This window comes from Megalobrama amblycephala, linkage group LG12 (genome assembly GCF_018812025.1).
Source record: "Megalobrama amblycephala isolate DHTTF-2021 linkage group LG12, ASM1881202v1, whole genome shotgun sequence".
NCBI classification, from domain to species: Eukaryota; Metazoa; Chordata; class Actinopteri; order Cypriniformes; family Xenocyprididae; genus Megalobrama; species Megalobrama amblycephala.
The window spans coordinates 3,784,594-3,801,404 of record NC_063055.1 but is presented as its reverse complement, the minus strand read 5'-3'; the positions used below and the strand labels follow the sequence as shown (position 1 = coordinate 3,801,404).

At 35.0% G+C, this 16,811-nt stretch overlaps 1 protein-coding gene across 1 annotated transcript in view; it reads right to left on the bottom strand.

The window, feature by feature from the left end:
* dock5 (dedicator of cytokinesis 5) overlaps window positions 1-16,811 on the bottom strand; it is an 83,697-nt gene that overhangs the window by 41,421 nt on the left and 25,465 nt on the right. Inside the window, exons 15-24 of the mRNA XM_048209273.1 lie at window positions 15,966-16,064; window positions 11,875-11,947; window positions 11,406-11,509; window positions 8,060-8,240; window positions 7,427-7,524; window positions 7,254-7,343; window positions 4,390-4,490; window positions 4,015-4,149; window positions 3,336-3,447; window positions 2,861-2,931 (exon numbers count right to left, since the gene is read on the bottom strand). Coding sequence (XP_048065230.1) covers window positions 2,861-2,931; window positions 3,336-3,447; window positions 4,015-4,149; window positions 4,390-4,490; window positions 7,254-7,343; window positions 7,427-7,524; window positions 8,060-8,240; window positions 11,406-11,509; window positions 11,875-11,947; window positions 15,966-16,064 — 1,064 coding nt within the window. The remainder of the gene's footprint in view (window positions 1-2,860; window positions 2,932-3,335; window positions 3,448-4,014; window positions 4,150-4,389; window positions 4,491-7,253; window positions 7,344-7,426; window positions 7,525-8,059; window positions 8,241-11,405; window positions 11,510-11,874; window positions 11,948-15,965; window positions 16,065-16,811) is intronic.

Sequence of the window (16,811 nt, the reverse complement as noted above, 5' to 3'; positions counted from 1 at the left end):
CCAATATTCCTGCTGTTATCTGTCATGTTAATCAAAGAACAAAGGACAAAGAAAATCACTTTCTTCTCTTGACTGAATATGTTTTATAAGTTTAATGGTAAGAATTGATCTGTATTAATATTTACAATAAAGACTACAGAAATTAAGGTAAACAATGTAAAATAATACTGAATGTGTTATTTTACATTTGATTACTTTAATTTCTGTAGTATTTTCTTACCTGAAAAACTTAGTTTCATAGCTCTTTTTATTCTATTGCATTTATTTGAGCTTTTTATATTTTATTACTGACTTTTTACTTGTGTTTTTTTTTTTTTATGAAATTAAAACTTTGCATTGAAGAAAAGTAGATTTTTGTTTGTATATGTTGTCAATTATAGTTCTTAGAAAGAAAATTCGCAAAAATCGGTATCGGCAGATCACACTAACAAAAAAATCGGAACTACGTTTCACGTACAAGTATGAAATTCGGTAGACACATGTAACAGCCCAATACCTACAAAAAAGTAAAATCTGAAAACCCAACAGGAGGTGAGATTTTTTTTAATTTCCTTTGCAAAATTTGTGCCATTTCCAGACGTTGTACTTTAACGAACTCCTCCTAGATCTTTAATCAAATTAACATCATATTTGGTCAGTCTAATCTTAAGGCCTTTGCGACGTTAAATTGCGAAGATCTTGAGTTTTCGCTGAAGGGTGTGTCCGTGACGGCCTGACAAATTTCGTTGTTTCGCCATGAAACAGGAAGTTGTTGTAACTCAGGCATACAATGTCCAATCTGCCCCAAACTTCACATGTTTAATAAGTGCCCTGGCCTGAAGACATCTACAAGTCAAAATTTAGTTATAGTCATATCACCACAAGCTTGTAGCAGGAAGTGTGGCAAATACAAATGACTGACGTTGTCCTCCAATATTTATATACTTAATGTGGGTATGGAAAGTATTCAGACCCCCTTAAATTTTTCACTCTTTGTTATATTGCACCATTTGCTAAAATCATTTAAGTTCATTTTTTTCCTCATTAATGTACACACAGCACCCCATACTGACAGAAAAACACAGAATTGTTGACATTTTTGCAGATTTATTAAAAAAGAAAAACTGAAATATCACATGGTCCTAAGTATTCAGACCCTTTGCTCAGTATTTAGTAGAAGCACCCTTTTGATCTAATACAGCCATGAGTCTTTTTGGGAAAGATGCAACAAGTTTTTCACACCTGGATTTGGGGATCCTCTGCCATTCCTCCTTGCAGATCCTCTCCAGTTCTGTCAGGTTGGATGGTAAACATTGGTGGACAGCCATTTTTAGGTCTCTCCAGAGATGCTCAATTGGGTTTAAGTCAGGGCTCTGGCTGAGCCATTCAAGAACAGTCACGGAGTTGTTGTGAAGCCACTCCTTCGTTATTTTAGCTGTGTGCTTAGGGTCATTGTCTTGTTGGAAGGTAAACCTTCGGCCCAGTCTGAGGTCCTGAGCACTCTGGAGAAGGTTTTCATCCAGGATATCCCTGTACTTGGCCGCATTCATCTTTCCCTCGATTGCAACCAGTCGTCCTGTCCCTGCAGCTGAAAAACACCCCCACAGCATGATGCTGCCACCACCATGCTTCACTGTTGGGACTGTATTGGACAGGTGATGAGCAGTGCCTGGTTTTCTCCACACATACAGCTCAGAATTAAGGCCAAAAAGTTCTACCTTGGTCTCATCAGACCAGAGAATCTAATTTTTCACCATCTTGGCAAACTCCATGTGGGCTTTCATGTGTCTTGCACTGAGGAGAGGCTTCCGTCGGGCCACTCTGCCATAAAGCCCCGACTGGTGGAGGGCTGCAGTGATGGTTGACTTTCTACAACTTTCTCCCATCTTTCGACTGCATCTCTGGAGCTCAGCCACAGTGATCTTTGGGATCTTCTTTACCTCTCTTACCAAGGCTCTTCTCCCCCGATAGCTCAGTTTGGCCGGACGGCCAGCTCTAGGAAGGGTTCTGGTCGTCCCAAACGTCTTCCATTTAAGGATTATGGAGGCCACTGTGCTCTTAGGAACCTTAAGTGCAGCAGAATATTTTTTGTAACCTTGGCCAGATCTGTGCCTTGCCACAAATCTGTCTCTGAGCTCTTCAGGCAGTTCCTTTGACCTCATGATTCTCATTTGCTCTGACATGCACTGTGAGCTGTAAGGTCTTATATAGACAGGTGTGTGGCTTTCCTAATCAAGTCCAATCAGTATAATCAAACACAGCTGGACTCAAATGAAGGTGTAGAACCATCTCAAGGATGATCAGAAGAAATGGACAGCACCTGAGTTAAATATATGAGTGTCACAGCAAAGGGTCTGAATACTTATGACCATGTGATATTTCAGTTTTTCTTTTTAATAAATCTGCAAAAATGTCAACAATTCTGTGTTTTTCTGTCAATATGGGGTGCTGTGTGTACATTAATGAGGAAAAAAATGAACTTAAATGATTTTAGCAAATGGCTGCAATATAACAAAGAGTGAAAAATTTAAGGGGGTCTGAATACTTTCCGTACCCACTGTAAATGCATATTTCCCACCGTGCTCTGTTTTCCTAAAGCCACCGAGTGGTGGTGGCACAGGTGCGAGGGCCCTTTCATCACTGCTTGCAGCTTTAAATTAGTTTGTTTTTTTTACACTGATCTCATTCATTTTGCCATTTGTTGATAATGTAAGACACTCTGGTGGTTTTAACATCTGAGGGCGGTATGGAACTTTCACCATCAGAAGCACTGAGGTAATTTATTTACATTTATTTGTGTCTTACTGTAACCATGATTTATGCTTTAAAAAAAAAATTTAGAACAGATGTTTTCACATCAATGTGACGTCATTCACTTTACCTGAGCTCTACAGCATCAAAGACCTTCTGCAATTCATTGATGATTGTGGGAAGATATTTCAGGATTGCCCCCTGTTAGAAAAAACATAATTTATTCCTGTGATCAAAGCTGAATTGTCAGTATTAGTACTCCAGTCTTCAGTGTCACGTGATCCTTCAGAAATCATTCTAATTTGCTGCTCAAGAAACATTTTGTATTATTATAATGTTGAAACAGTTGTGCTATTTAATACTTGTGTGATAACCATGGCATGAATTTTTTTTTCCAGGATTCTCTGATATAGAACAGCATTTATTTGAATTATAAATGTCTTTACTGTCACTTTTGAGCAATTGAATGCAATAAGGGTATTATTTTCCTTCAAATAAAAAAAAAAATACTGACCACAAACTTATGAACAGTAGTGTAAATCTTTATTTGTGGCTTTTACAAATGGCCATATTCTAAGTGTCAATATCCATGTAGTGAAACCTGCCTTTATTTTAACTCCTTCATCCAGAGGTCTGTCCATCAGATTGCTAATTGAAAGAAATAAGGTCCGAATGGAGTCGAGAAACTGCCCTGCATCTTCACTTTTCCCATAAAACCTGACAAACAACAAACAGAAATGCATTTTGTAAAGAACATATTAGTGATGCTTGTCCATGCAAACATTTTTGCATACTGTTGCACTATAATGTAAGCATATTTAAATTCCTATGTAATATGTTTTTGTTGTATGTATTGTATTGTTTTTTATTTACTTTTCAATCTTGTTTTGTGTTATGTTGGGAAACGTAATTTCAATCCTCTGTATGTCTTGAACATATAGTAGAATTGAAAAATAAAGATGAATTGAATTGAAACATCAACAAAATGACCTATCTATCTATCTAGACACTGAGCAATAAACATGATGCACAAGGATGCATGTAATCTTATTATGCAGGAAAGCAGGCTACTGCTTTGAACCAATGCTCTTGATTTAATTGCCTTTTTTTTGAGCTCCAAATGGAGTTCCAATTGCTTTATGTGTTTGTATGGATTCAGAAGCACGTGATTTCTAAAGTACCTTTTTTACTGTTGCTTTTTCATTTGCATCGTCAGATGAAGGACAAGTTCAATCAAGCCCTCTTGGAGGGTATATTTAAGAGCAAATACAGGTTGGTACTCACCTCAAATAGAGAATTCGAGACTGCACAATGAAACGGAAAAGATACTTGAAGGCTTTCAAGGCGGCATACAGTCGCTCTGTATGAGCCGGGTTCTCGGCATGGCCCACAAAATAATTCAACACTTTGGTCAACTTCCTGTGAAAAGACAAGGCAAGCCGAGGCAATTACTGCACACTTGCAAATAAATACACAGGTCACAACTGAGAGTGTCTCTGGACAGGTGTATATAGAGAACAGGTGAGAGAAGAAGAGAGTGTTAGTGTGAGTTGGCAAAGTGAGAATTAAAATGTGGACAAAAATGGCCGAGTTCTATTAAAACACTGTAAAACTGTGAAACAAAGGACAGAGAAATCCAAACGAGACAGTAACTCTTACTGATACGCCAGAGTAGCGCTGAAGTGTTTGCTAATGTAGGTCTCCAAAACAGGGTTGAAATGCTGAAACTTTATGTCGCCAATCAATGAGATGATGAAAACCTGAACAAATAAAGCAAAAATACAAGGTCTAGCTCTTCACATTATAATCATATGACTACAAGAAATTCAAATTTACTTTCATAATAAATGTATCTTATTGTGAATAATTTATTTGAATATTAAATTGAATATTGAAGTAAACTACCTTTCTTTTGTATTTAAGTAACCAAGATCAAGTGGGCGGGGAAAATTAATAATAACCAACTAATGATGCACAACCTCAAATGACTATGAGGCACAAACGTCACTCTCCATCCCAAATGTGATGCAACTGAAACAGTGGTTGAAAAACGGACTGAAACCTACAATAAATAATGGTCTTCATAGACATCAAGTACGCATTATATGGTGGAATAATCTGACCTGTATGTCTGTGAGGGGGAAGACATCCCACATGCAGATGGCCATATGGCGTGTTATGGCGTTAAGGGTACGAGTAACGCAATGACTCGGCAGAAGTGGTCGAGCACTCCTTCTACAGTTGGTAACTTTCATCTAACTTTAGTGTAATGATTTGGTCCCAACATGTCACATGATTTTAAATATCACGATGAGAAAACATACACACCAAAGTTTATTACTCAGATCCCAGACCACAAGTATGAGTAACAGCAAAAGTGTCGCTCATTCTGACTTTTCATTCGTGATTACTGGATAAATATTTTTTCAAAACATTTTGTTCACATTGCACTAGGAAGAAAAATTCTGGTCCATGAAAAATGTTACAGTTGAGAATAACTAGAAAAAGACGATTATAGAAAAATACATTTCCTACTATTTTATAAGGTTTTCATGACTTTTTAAAGACATTTTATTATTATTATTATTATTATTGATATGAATAATAATGGTCATTAATATGAATAATAGTACCACTGATAAATAATAATATTTATTGTTATTATTATTATTATTTTTATTTATTTATTTATTTATTTATTTATTTATTTATTTATTTATTTTTATATATATATATATATATATATATATATATATATATATATATATATATATATATATATATATATATATATATATATATATATATATATATATAATTCTGGTCCATGAAAAATGTTAGTTACAGAAAAAGACGATGATTATAGAAATGAAAACCTTATACAATATATATATATATATATATATATATATATATATATATATATTGTATAAGGTTTTCATTACTTTTTAAGACATTTTATTATTATTATTATTATTGATATAAATATTAATGGTCATTAATATGAATAATAGTACCATTGATAAATAATAATAATAATAATTATTATTATTATTATTATTATTAGATACGAATGTGAATATGGTGATTTATCATATTAATTATTAATAAGCACATATCAGTTAATAAAAATAATGTACATTTTATAAAATTTCTAAAAAGTCACAGAATATAAAATAGTAATATTAATGCTACTATTAGTATTAATATTCATATTATTAATTGTATATTAATATTCATATCAACTACAATTATTATTATTATTAATAACAATAAAAATCTCTTAAAGGGAACACAAAGTCTTAAAGGGACTTTTTCTGTGTTTAAGTCCTATAATCGGGTCTCCGGTGCATCTACCAACCCAGAAAACGTGAAAAAGGACAACCCAGTAACTTTGTTTTGGCAAGCCTTTCTCTGCAAGCATGTGAAAAAAAACAAGCTGTTCAGATTTTGCTCCCCTTTCTATGTCACAAGGGGAACTTATTATAATATTACCGCCCCTTAATCTGTATGTTTCCACCCATGATGCCACCATTTTGCTTTCACTGTGGTCCTGGAGTGCAGCTGTCCTGCACAGTTTAGCTATATTTATAAGAGTATTATATTATAATTATAATAGTATAATAGTATAATTCATAAACGCATCTTCATTCTTACTGAGTCTCTACAACAGTGTGTAGCTTTAGCCACGTTAGCCGTGCAGCACGCTATCAAACTCATTCAGAAACGAATGTTAGCGAGCATCCACAAAATACATGCCATACCTACATGATCTGATATGCTGCATCACAAACAGTTTGTAATGATCCATTTTGAGAGTTATATTTGCTGTGTGAGCTTCTCCTGTATTATGTATGCCTCAGTGTAATGGAATCACAAGCTTGGGGGCGGCAAGCACAAGCTCATTTGCATTTAAAGGTACACACACCAAATCAGTGCATTTTTTCAACCACCCAAAAATAGGCCGTTAAAACATGGTATACTAAAAAATCCACAGGGTATTTTGAGCTGAAACTTCACAGACACATTCTGGGGACACCAGAGACTTACGTTACATCTTGTAAAAAGGGGCATAATAGGACCCCTTTAAAAAGTCATTAAAAGTTATAAAATAGTAGAAATCTATATTTCTATAATCATTATGTATTTTTCTGGTTTTGCTCGACTGTAAAAGTTTTAATGGACTAGAATTTCCCAAAGCAATGTGAACCAAAGGATTTTTAAAAATATTTATCCAATGATCATGAATTAAAAGTCATGCTTGTTCCAAATGAGCAACACTTTTACTGTTACTTATACTACGGATTTGGGATCTGAACAAGTATTAAACTTTGTTGTTTGGGATAATTAATACTTACACTCATGTGGCATGTTGGGACCAAATCAATACACGAACGTTTATTGAAACTTATTTGAATGTTCCTTGGTATTTTTCAGGTTTTCCAAAGGAAAAACTCCAAAACAGAAGCATAGTCTGGAAACTAGTGGATCTCTGAAGAGTGAGTTAAATAATTAAAACTTGCCAAGGCATTGAAAACCAGTGTATCGTAGGTTTCTTCCTCTGAGGTCTCCATCATGATATTAAAGAGAGCATCTAGTGTGTCCTGAAGGAACTAGAGAAACACACAACAAAAACTTCAGATCATAAAGCAGAATTTTGCAGAAGGCCAAGTGTTGTGTTTTCTCACAACCTTACTTTAATAATCTCCCCTCCATCCACTTCCATAAGTTTCTGAAGAATTTCTTCAAGTCTCTCAGTGTTTGATCTCCAGTTGAGAAGCCCCAGAAGGTCAACTGAGTCGGAGGAAATTAAAAAAGCTTTAGAAATCCACCTACTGCAAGACCTTTGCTGTCTCATACTGTTACTGTTACACTTTTGTCATTATCTATTCTCATCCCTCTTGTCATTCTAAATGGTATGATCACATTACGATCACTAAATGTAATCACTGCTTTAACATGCTCACTGTTTCTGCTTAAATTAATACATGACATGATTAGCTAACTGCAGGATTTTCTTAGAACTGTTTATTTCTGCCATATGGATATTACTTTGACATAGTCACCTCTCTTAATTGTAACCTAGAAACACGCATTTTCTGTAAAGCTGCAGTACGTTTCGTGAAAAGCGCTCAACAAATAAAGGTGAAAATGAAATCTAAATGTAATGTGTGCAAAAACAAGTCTAATTTTGACATAAAAAAATGTCAGGTTTGCAAAGACAATTATGAGCGAATTGTCATTTTTGGGTAAATATTGTGGAAATATTGAAATTCAAAATATAATAAATGACTGTGGAAGTGCTGTTGCGTTTACAGAAGAGAAATACCGTTTTGAGTAAGCTTCGTAGAGCAGGTGAGCGTGCCGATCTGGAAGCTGTCTTTGGTGACGGGAATGAGGCCGGCATGATGGAAGGATTTTCCCGTCTGTCTCTCCTTCTCTTCCACTTCAGCATATGTGCCAGGCAGAGTCAAATACGTCTTAGCATCATCAGCTTTCTTCACATCCACCTGGAGGAACAGAAGAGGAACTTGTAGTGGCACTGCATGTTTGAGACTTTATTGTCCAGTTGAATTGTAAAGCCATGGAACAATAACATACTGTTAGGTATAAAGGGAAGTTAAGGAAATTTTGCATGCTAAAATGTGTTTTACTGACTCGAGCTCTCAGCAAAGAAAGTAAGCTAAAGTTTTGGGACAGTAAGAGCAGCAAATCAGCATATTAGAATGATTTCTGAAGGATCATGTGACACTGAAGACTGGAGTAATGATGCTGAAAATTCAGCTTTGATCACAGGAATAAATTACATTTTTAAATATATTCAAATCGAAATCATTTTAAATTGTAATTTATCACAAAATTACTGTTTTTACTGTGTTTTTCTGAATCAAATAAATTCAGTCTTGGTGAGCAGAAGAGACTTCTTTTAAAAACATTAAAAAATTCTTACCAACCCCCAAACTTTGGAACGGTAGTGTAAAATGGCTGAAAGATCAAGGTATCACTTCAACTTTAAAGTTCTGTACTCCCTACAACAATGTATTTATTTTTACTAGAGTAGGAATAAAGAAATAGTTCATCTAAAACAAATCTGGAACATCATGAGATAGTAAATGAGTATTTGTGACCTGATCCAGCAAAATGAGTCACAGTGACCCAAATTTAAAAAATTGAGATTTTGGTATCAATGCAAAGATGAGACAATAAGCTTTAAAATGATATCCTAGTCAAAGTCATACCTTGAATGGTTTTAAAGATATACCCATTTGAATTATGGTCGTCTGCCCTCTTTTTCCAATTGAAAACCTGAGAAAATCGCTTTTAAAGTTTTTTGCCCGTTTTTTTGTTGAAATTCTTTCAAAATCCATTGCATTTAAAGGGATAAACTATTTATTTTAAAGCTTAATTTGACCAAAGACATTTTTATATATATAAATGCTATTAAACCAGGCTGAAGCTCAAATTATTTTAAAGTATTTATTTGAATTAATATTTTATAAGGCACTTTTACAAAGATTTACTAAAATCAGAAAGATTGAAGAGAGGTGCTACATTTTTGCTTGAGAGAGAGGGTGTGTGTGTGTGTGTGTGTGTGTGTGTGTGTGTGTGTGTGTGTGTGTGTGTGTGTGTGTGTGTGTGTGTGTGTGAGTAAGAGAGAGAGAGAGAGAGAGAGAGAGAGAGAGAGAGAGAGAGAGAGAGAGAGAAAGAGAAAGTGAGAGCAGCAGAGCTTAGGTTAGCAGCCTCCAGTGAGTTTAAAGCTTTGGCCACTTTTTTCTCTTTTGACAGCGACATTTCTCAAATATTATTAATAAACAGAGCTAACTTACACACAGTATACTACACTACACTATACACTACTGAACTTGAATCTTTCTGAGGAGATCTACTAGCTTGTTTACACAGAGTGCGCGCTAGTCTGACAGGAGGATGGCCGGACCAATCGCGTGCCTGTCAGTCGAAACGGGGCTTCCCATTGATAAAAATCAGCGTTTATGTCAGCGTGTTTACATTCCTAAGCTTTTTGATTGGTTCTATACAACGTGTAACACCATATTTGGAGAGCAGAGATAGTGACGTTTCAGGGGATACCGGGAAATGCTCATAAGTGACGAGAGGAGTTGAGAAGTTCATTTCCAGCGAATTTGGTAAAACTATGTCAAATTTAATAGCCATTTAAATACCTTTACTCAATTATCTGGACTACGAAACTTTGGGAGATTAGTTTTGAAAGTTCTTTGAAATTAGCTTAAAAAAAAAAATCAATTTTTTTCATTGCTTTTCCACATTATCGGCCCATATCTTAAAAAGAACGTTGCGACTTCCGACTCATTTCGCCAGAGCGGGTCACATTTTTAAAAATTTTTAAATTCTAATTTATTCCATTTAAGGAATTCTGGTTCAATGCAACTTAAGCTCAATCAGCATAATGCTGATAACCACAAAATTAGTAGTAAAAAAAAAAAAAAAAAAAAAATGTGGAGACATATATATATATATATATATATATATATATATATATATATATATATATATATATATATATATATATATATATATATATATATATATATATATATATTTTTTTTTTTTTTTTTTTTTTTTTTTTTTTTTAAATATATATATATATATATATATATATATATATATATATATATTTTTTTTTTTTTTTTTATATATATATATATATTTTTTTTTTATTATATATATATATATATATATATATATATATATATATATAATTAAAATGTATATAATTAAAAAATACATTATAAAAAATACATATATACATATACACACACAGTCAAACCAAAAATTATTCAAACATTTTTGATATATTTACTATAGTACATATAGACACTATAGTAAATTTATGTAAGTGAGGATAGAAAAATAAAGTAAACTGTGACATATACCCAAAAATTATTCAGACACATTGAACTGACCATGTTTTGCTTAAGTGTTATCTGACATAATTAAGATTAATATTTTTCTGACACAGTTTAACTCTGAGATCTTGTCACTTTATATATTTATTAGGGATGCACCGATATGAACATTTTGGCGAATATTTGAAAGCCGAGTTTGCATAATATATGTGTGAGTACTGTGTGTAATTAATATGTATATATAAATGCACACAGATTAATGTATATATTTAAGAGAAATATGTTATTTATGTACAAAAAACTTTTATTTTGTATGTGATTAATCGTGATTAATCGTTTGACAGCCCTAATCTAAATCCAATTTTTTTTACAATTTTTGAGAGCCTGATTACAAAGACAAAAGTCTCGCCATTATAAGCCATGTCCCAAGCAGACAATTATAATGTTCTCATTATAATATTATGTAGTCTATATGACAGACTTGCACTGTATGTTGCACTTAACTTTATTTTCCTTTTTGAAGAGATTTCAATCATATTTCAAGCAATTCAAAACCAATACAAAAAAGCAGCTTAGCAGAAGGAAATAATCCATTATTTATCGGCTTTAATATATCAGCCAAATTTTCTTATCGGGCCGATAAAGATAACATTAAAAATGAACATATATCAGCCAATACCGATATGGTGACCGATATATCGTGCATCCCTATATATTTGCAATAGTCAATTTTATGCCACAAGTGACCTTAATTTGTACTGAACCCAGAACATTCTTTAAGATGCCCACCTTGTAGACAATGAGATCGTGTTTTCCATCTGGGAGCGTGGTGCCATCCGACTTCATCAGGCGGACAAAAGCCATGCCAAAAGGCTTCTCGGACTTATCTCTGGCTACAAAAATGTAAGCAGACAAATGTTCAACATAAAAACAAGCTTGAACACACAGTAGCGCAGAGGTTCTCAACCTGGGGTCAGCAAAAATGCTAATGGGTTGAATCTTATTTATTCTTTATTACTAAAAATGTTTTTCGAGCATAATATTTAGCCCCATGTTGGACTTGTATATAAAATATGCAGGTTTTCTTGAGCCTAAAATGAAGTGAAATGCACACTACAAACATGACCTGGACAAAAAGTTTGTGAACCCCTGCAGAAATGCATTAATGAAAAGCAAAAAAAAACAGAACAGATACCACAGTCCTTAACTTCTACATGCAGTTCTAGTAACCTCAATGTCATGCACTATAAGGACTCACAATCTTGAGAAGATCGGTGTCTAAAGGTCAGCCTCAGGTGACATCGACATACATCCTCAATAGGAATGGCCACCTGACAGACAGAAGAGAACGAGTGAATGAAACCCTGCTGCAGCTCTTAAGTCCCTTTCACATGACCCATGTGAAGGGCTTCAACGAACCTCTTAACACAAGTGTCAGGAGTTCAATTGACCTTGACATGAAAAGCACTGCTGGCAGCATCACAGAAAGGCAATTTCCTTGCTAGGCAGCATGAATGTGGCAGGTGTACATAGTTAAAATAGTATAAGTATGGAGAGAGAACATATCTGAGCTTAATATAAGCAAAATATCCTGGCAATCACTTTAATACAATGCAGAAAGAAGAAAAAGGGAACATACTCTCTCTGATTGTCTTGATATGCATTGTGTGTTAAACAATGTACCAGATCATTCTGTCAGGATATTGCGCCATTCTGACTTTGAGGGACTACAATACATAATAGCAATATATTTTTAAAGCATTTATTAATGCTTTGTTACAACTTTTGATTTTAATAATGTATTAGTAAATGCTGAAATTTACATTAAATAAGATGAATAAATGCTGTTCACTGGTAGTTCATGTTAACTACTGTAGTTACTTATTGCAACAAATTAAACTTTACTGTAAATTATTACAGATTTTTGTAATTTATTAGAATGTTGGGTATCGATATGTGTTAAATGTGCCCTAGAACTTCTTTTTAAAAGATGTAATATAAGTCTAAGGTGTCCCCTGAATGTGTCTGTGAAGTTTCAGCTCAAAATACCCCATAGATTTTTTTTATTCATTTTTTTAACTGCCTATTTTGGGGCATCATTAACTATGCACCGATATATAGGTTGCGGCCCCTTTAATTCTCCTGCTCCCCCGCCCCCGGAGCTCACGCTTGCCTTGAACAGCATAAACACAGTTCACACAGCTAATATAACCCTCAAATGGATCTTTACAAGATGTTCGTCATGCATGCTGTATGCATACATCGGATCATGTGAGTATTGTATTTATTTGGATGTTTACATTTGATTCTGAATGAGTTTGATAGTGCTCCGTGGCTAAAGCTAACATTACACACTGTTGGAGAGATTTATAAAGAATGAAGTTGTGTTTATGAATTATACAGACTGCAAGTGTTTAAAAATGAAAATAACGACGGCTCTTGTCTCCATGAATACAGTAATAAACGATGGTAACTTTAACCACATTTAACGGTACATTAGCAACATGCTAACGAAACATTTAGAAAGACAATTTACAAATATCACTAAAAATATCATGTAATCATGGATCATGTCAGTTATTATTGCTCCATCTGCCATTTTTCGCTATTGTTCTTGCTTGCTTACCTAGTCTGATGATTCAGCTGTGCACAGATCCAGACGTTCTGCCCTTGTCTAATGCCTTGAACATGAACTGGCATATGCAAATATTGGGGTCGTACATATTAATGATCCCGACTGTTACGTAACAGTCGGTGTTATGTTGAGATTCTCCTGTTCTTCGGAGGTCTTTTAAACAAATGAGATTTATATAAGAAGGAGGAAACAATGGTGTTTGAGACTCACTGTATGTCATTTCCATGTACTGAACTCTTGTTATTCAACTATGCCAAGGTAAATTCAATTTTTAATTCTAGGGCACCTTTAAAGCCAAAACAAATTATAATAACAGATACACGTTTAAGTTAAGATGAGCATTTGTGGTTAAAAAGTTTATAAATTTGGTAACACTTTATTTTACAGTGCCGTAGTTACACGTTACATGTACTTACTATAGTAGTAACAGTAAATTATGCATAATTACACGTACTAACCGTAAACCAAACCCTAACCCAAACCGTAACCCTAACTGTAACTCTATAAGTACATGTAGTTAATTAATAGTACTCAGTACTTAAGTAATTACAATGTAACTATGGCACTGTAAAATAAAGTGTAACCATAAATTTTTATTTTTTTTGGAAAATGACCAATCGTTTCTTTAGATAAGACCCTTATTCCTCATCTGGGATCATGTAGAGCCCAATGTAGAGCAAATTGGACCTTAAACCCAATGAACCCCACTGGGAAAAAAAATCCTGGAATGTTTTCATCAAAAACCTTCATTTCTTTTCGACTGAAGAAAGAAAGACATGAACATCTTGGATGACATGGGGGTGAAATTTTAATTCTGAAGTGAACTAATCCTTTAAAGCTTTTTAACAGTTATCAAGGTTGAGCAAAAAACCTAGGACTAGTTCGCCAAAGTTGTTTTTTGAAATAATCATCAATATTTAACGAATGATTTGATGGACAGCGGCGGTCGTAGAGGCAAAGTTGCTCAAAATGAGGAGGTCTACCATGTGGTATGAATGTTGTGGGCGTACACGAAAAAAGGCACGATACACGATCGTTTGCCCATATAAAAAACGCGAAGGCACCCCCCGGTGGCCGATTTCTTTATAATTTCTCACAGGCCTCTAGGGCCGTGAGTCAAACAGGCTCAGCGAGTTTTGTTCCGATGGGCTTCCGTTAACCTTGTCTGATAGCTGCTCAAAATTCAGTGGCCGATGGCGGACATGTTTTTCGAGATGCGTCAATGTCAAAGACAATCATGGCCCCTCGGACAAAGACATTGCATGCCAATTTTTAAGTTGATCGGACAAACGGTGAAGTAGTTATAGCCATTTTCATGTTTTTTTTTTTGCTGTTATAGCACCACCTAGTGTCCAGCCACCACTTCCTTTTTCACACGACAACAGAATTAGCTTTTACATATGTGAGCCGAGTTTGGTAAAAACATCTCATTCTGTTCACAAGTTATAGCCATTTTAGTAAAAGTGGCGCACCCACTTCAAACGTTTTGGTGGCTCTTATGCTGTGTTCACACCAGACGCGACTTGCGCGAATAAATCGCGCTATTCGCGCGTAGTTGGACGCTTGAACATTTTGAGTTTACTCGCTTCATTCGCGCGTGACATTCGCTTCATTCGCGCGTTAAAATCCCTTCACAACAGACGCGAATTCGCGTCATGAGAGGGGCTCTCCCGCTCCTTTATGTGTCCCAGACTCTCCCACTGCTTTCTGCACACTTCCTCTGAATAAACACAACTTGTCAGTGGGGAAATAATTGTAAATTACAGCGAATAAGCTCAATTGGTCGTCTTTAGTTGGCTTGTAGTCTTAATATGTATATATATATATATATATATATATATATATATATATATATATATATATATATATATATATATATAGCTCTAATTGAGTAAAGACCATTTTTTACAACTTATCAGATTGTCCGACCTCCTCATTCACTTTCTTTCAAACACGATCCTTTTTATTTCTGTTTCTATAAATGTATGAAGATGTACAGCGACGATGATTTTGTCCTCCATTGTTGTTTCGAAATTCTGCCTCAGCTCGCTACGTCACGTCACTACTAGAGCAAGCTCCTGATTGGTTAACGCAGCGCGGAAATTCGCCAAAGTTCAGATTTTTCAACTTGCGCGAATCGCTCAATTCGCGCCGCTTCATTCGCGCGAATCGCGCCGCAGGATGTCAATTCGCGTCTTTGCATTGACTTAACATGTAAATCACTCGCGCTTACCGCTTCATTCGCGTCCGGTGTGAATGCACCTTTAGAGACCGTGAATCGAAATTTCAAAATTTATTTGATAATTATTGACAATCAGACTCCAGAGAATCTTGCTGCACTGGTTTGGCTCAGATCGGGTCAAAAACCTAGGACTAAATCGCAAAAGTAGGTTTTTCAAAAAACTTTCAGAAATTCCAACGATATAAGACACTTGAGCCAACGCCTAACGGGTCAGGAGTTATGATTACAAGAATCAGTCGCTCTTCCATCTTATTTTCATATTTGACTGGGGCTCCAAAAGTTGATGTTGTTGGACTTTGAGTTACAGGTCAAAACGCTTGACCTGCACGCAAAATAAAGGGAGGTTGTGCTGTAGATTAATGCTTTGCATTAGAGAATGCTGCCGGGAGTCATATGAAAGGGACTTTAGCTTCAAAACTTCAAAAACATAACCACGACGTCTTTGATTTTGTTTTCGTCCTGGTGTTTGTACCTTAACCGTCTCATTCCAGCAGGGCTGCTTGACTTGATAGTAGATGACAGACTTGTATTCAGTGATCCCTTCATAACCAGCTCCAGGAAATATGGCTTTCTGAAGAGAGAATGAGAATGTAAAAAAAGTAAGATCTACTGGAAGAAAATAGTTTTTCTTTTCACATACAGTAAGTGGTTTGCAGCAGAAAAAGTTCACTGTTAACAAGACCAGCAGTTGGCAGTGCACAGCTTGAGTTGAAGGAAACTGTGTTGCATAATGTGCAGTATATAAAATGACAACAAGACTGAGAGAAGAGCTCTTAAAAGGGGGAAATCTTTTTAGGAAATATGTTTCAGAACAAATTTATTGTATTTTTCTGTGTTCACGAGTGTAAACACGACACGCATATATGTGCATTACAGCTCAAAATAGCATTTGGCAAGAACAGCACTGTAAAATGCTTTCTGTGCTGTGTGTTTGGACATTCAAAAGACAGCAGCCGTTTCATAAAGGAGAAAGATCTGTGAGCTGTTTTTATGCCAGCAACAGTTCTGCTGTCAAAACACAGAGATAAAGGGGGTGGATGAGCGCTGCATGCTAAATAGTGAAAGCGAAAACTGTTAGTCAACATAAACGAGAAGAACGGAGGACAATGGAACCAAAGAAACAGTTTTTATTCATATCATTCATATTAAAATGACTTTGATGGTATTTCCTAAAAAGTTGTTCCATGGTAATCCCATGTTTTTTTTTAGATATGTACCATGGTAGCACATGCAAATTACTGATGCAAAAAGAAATATGTAATTGAAGCACTAATGTTTGAATCGGGATTCAGTTATTGGTTTTAAACGTGCACTTTAC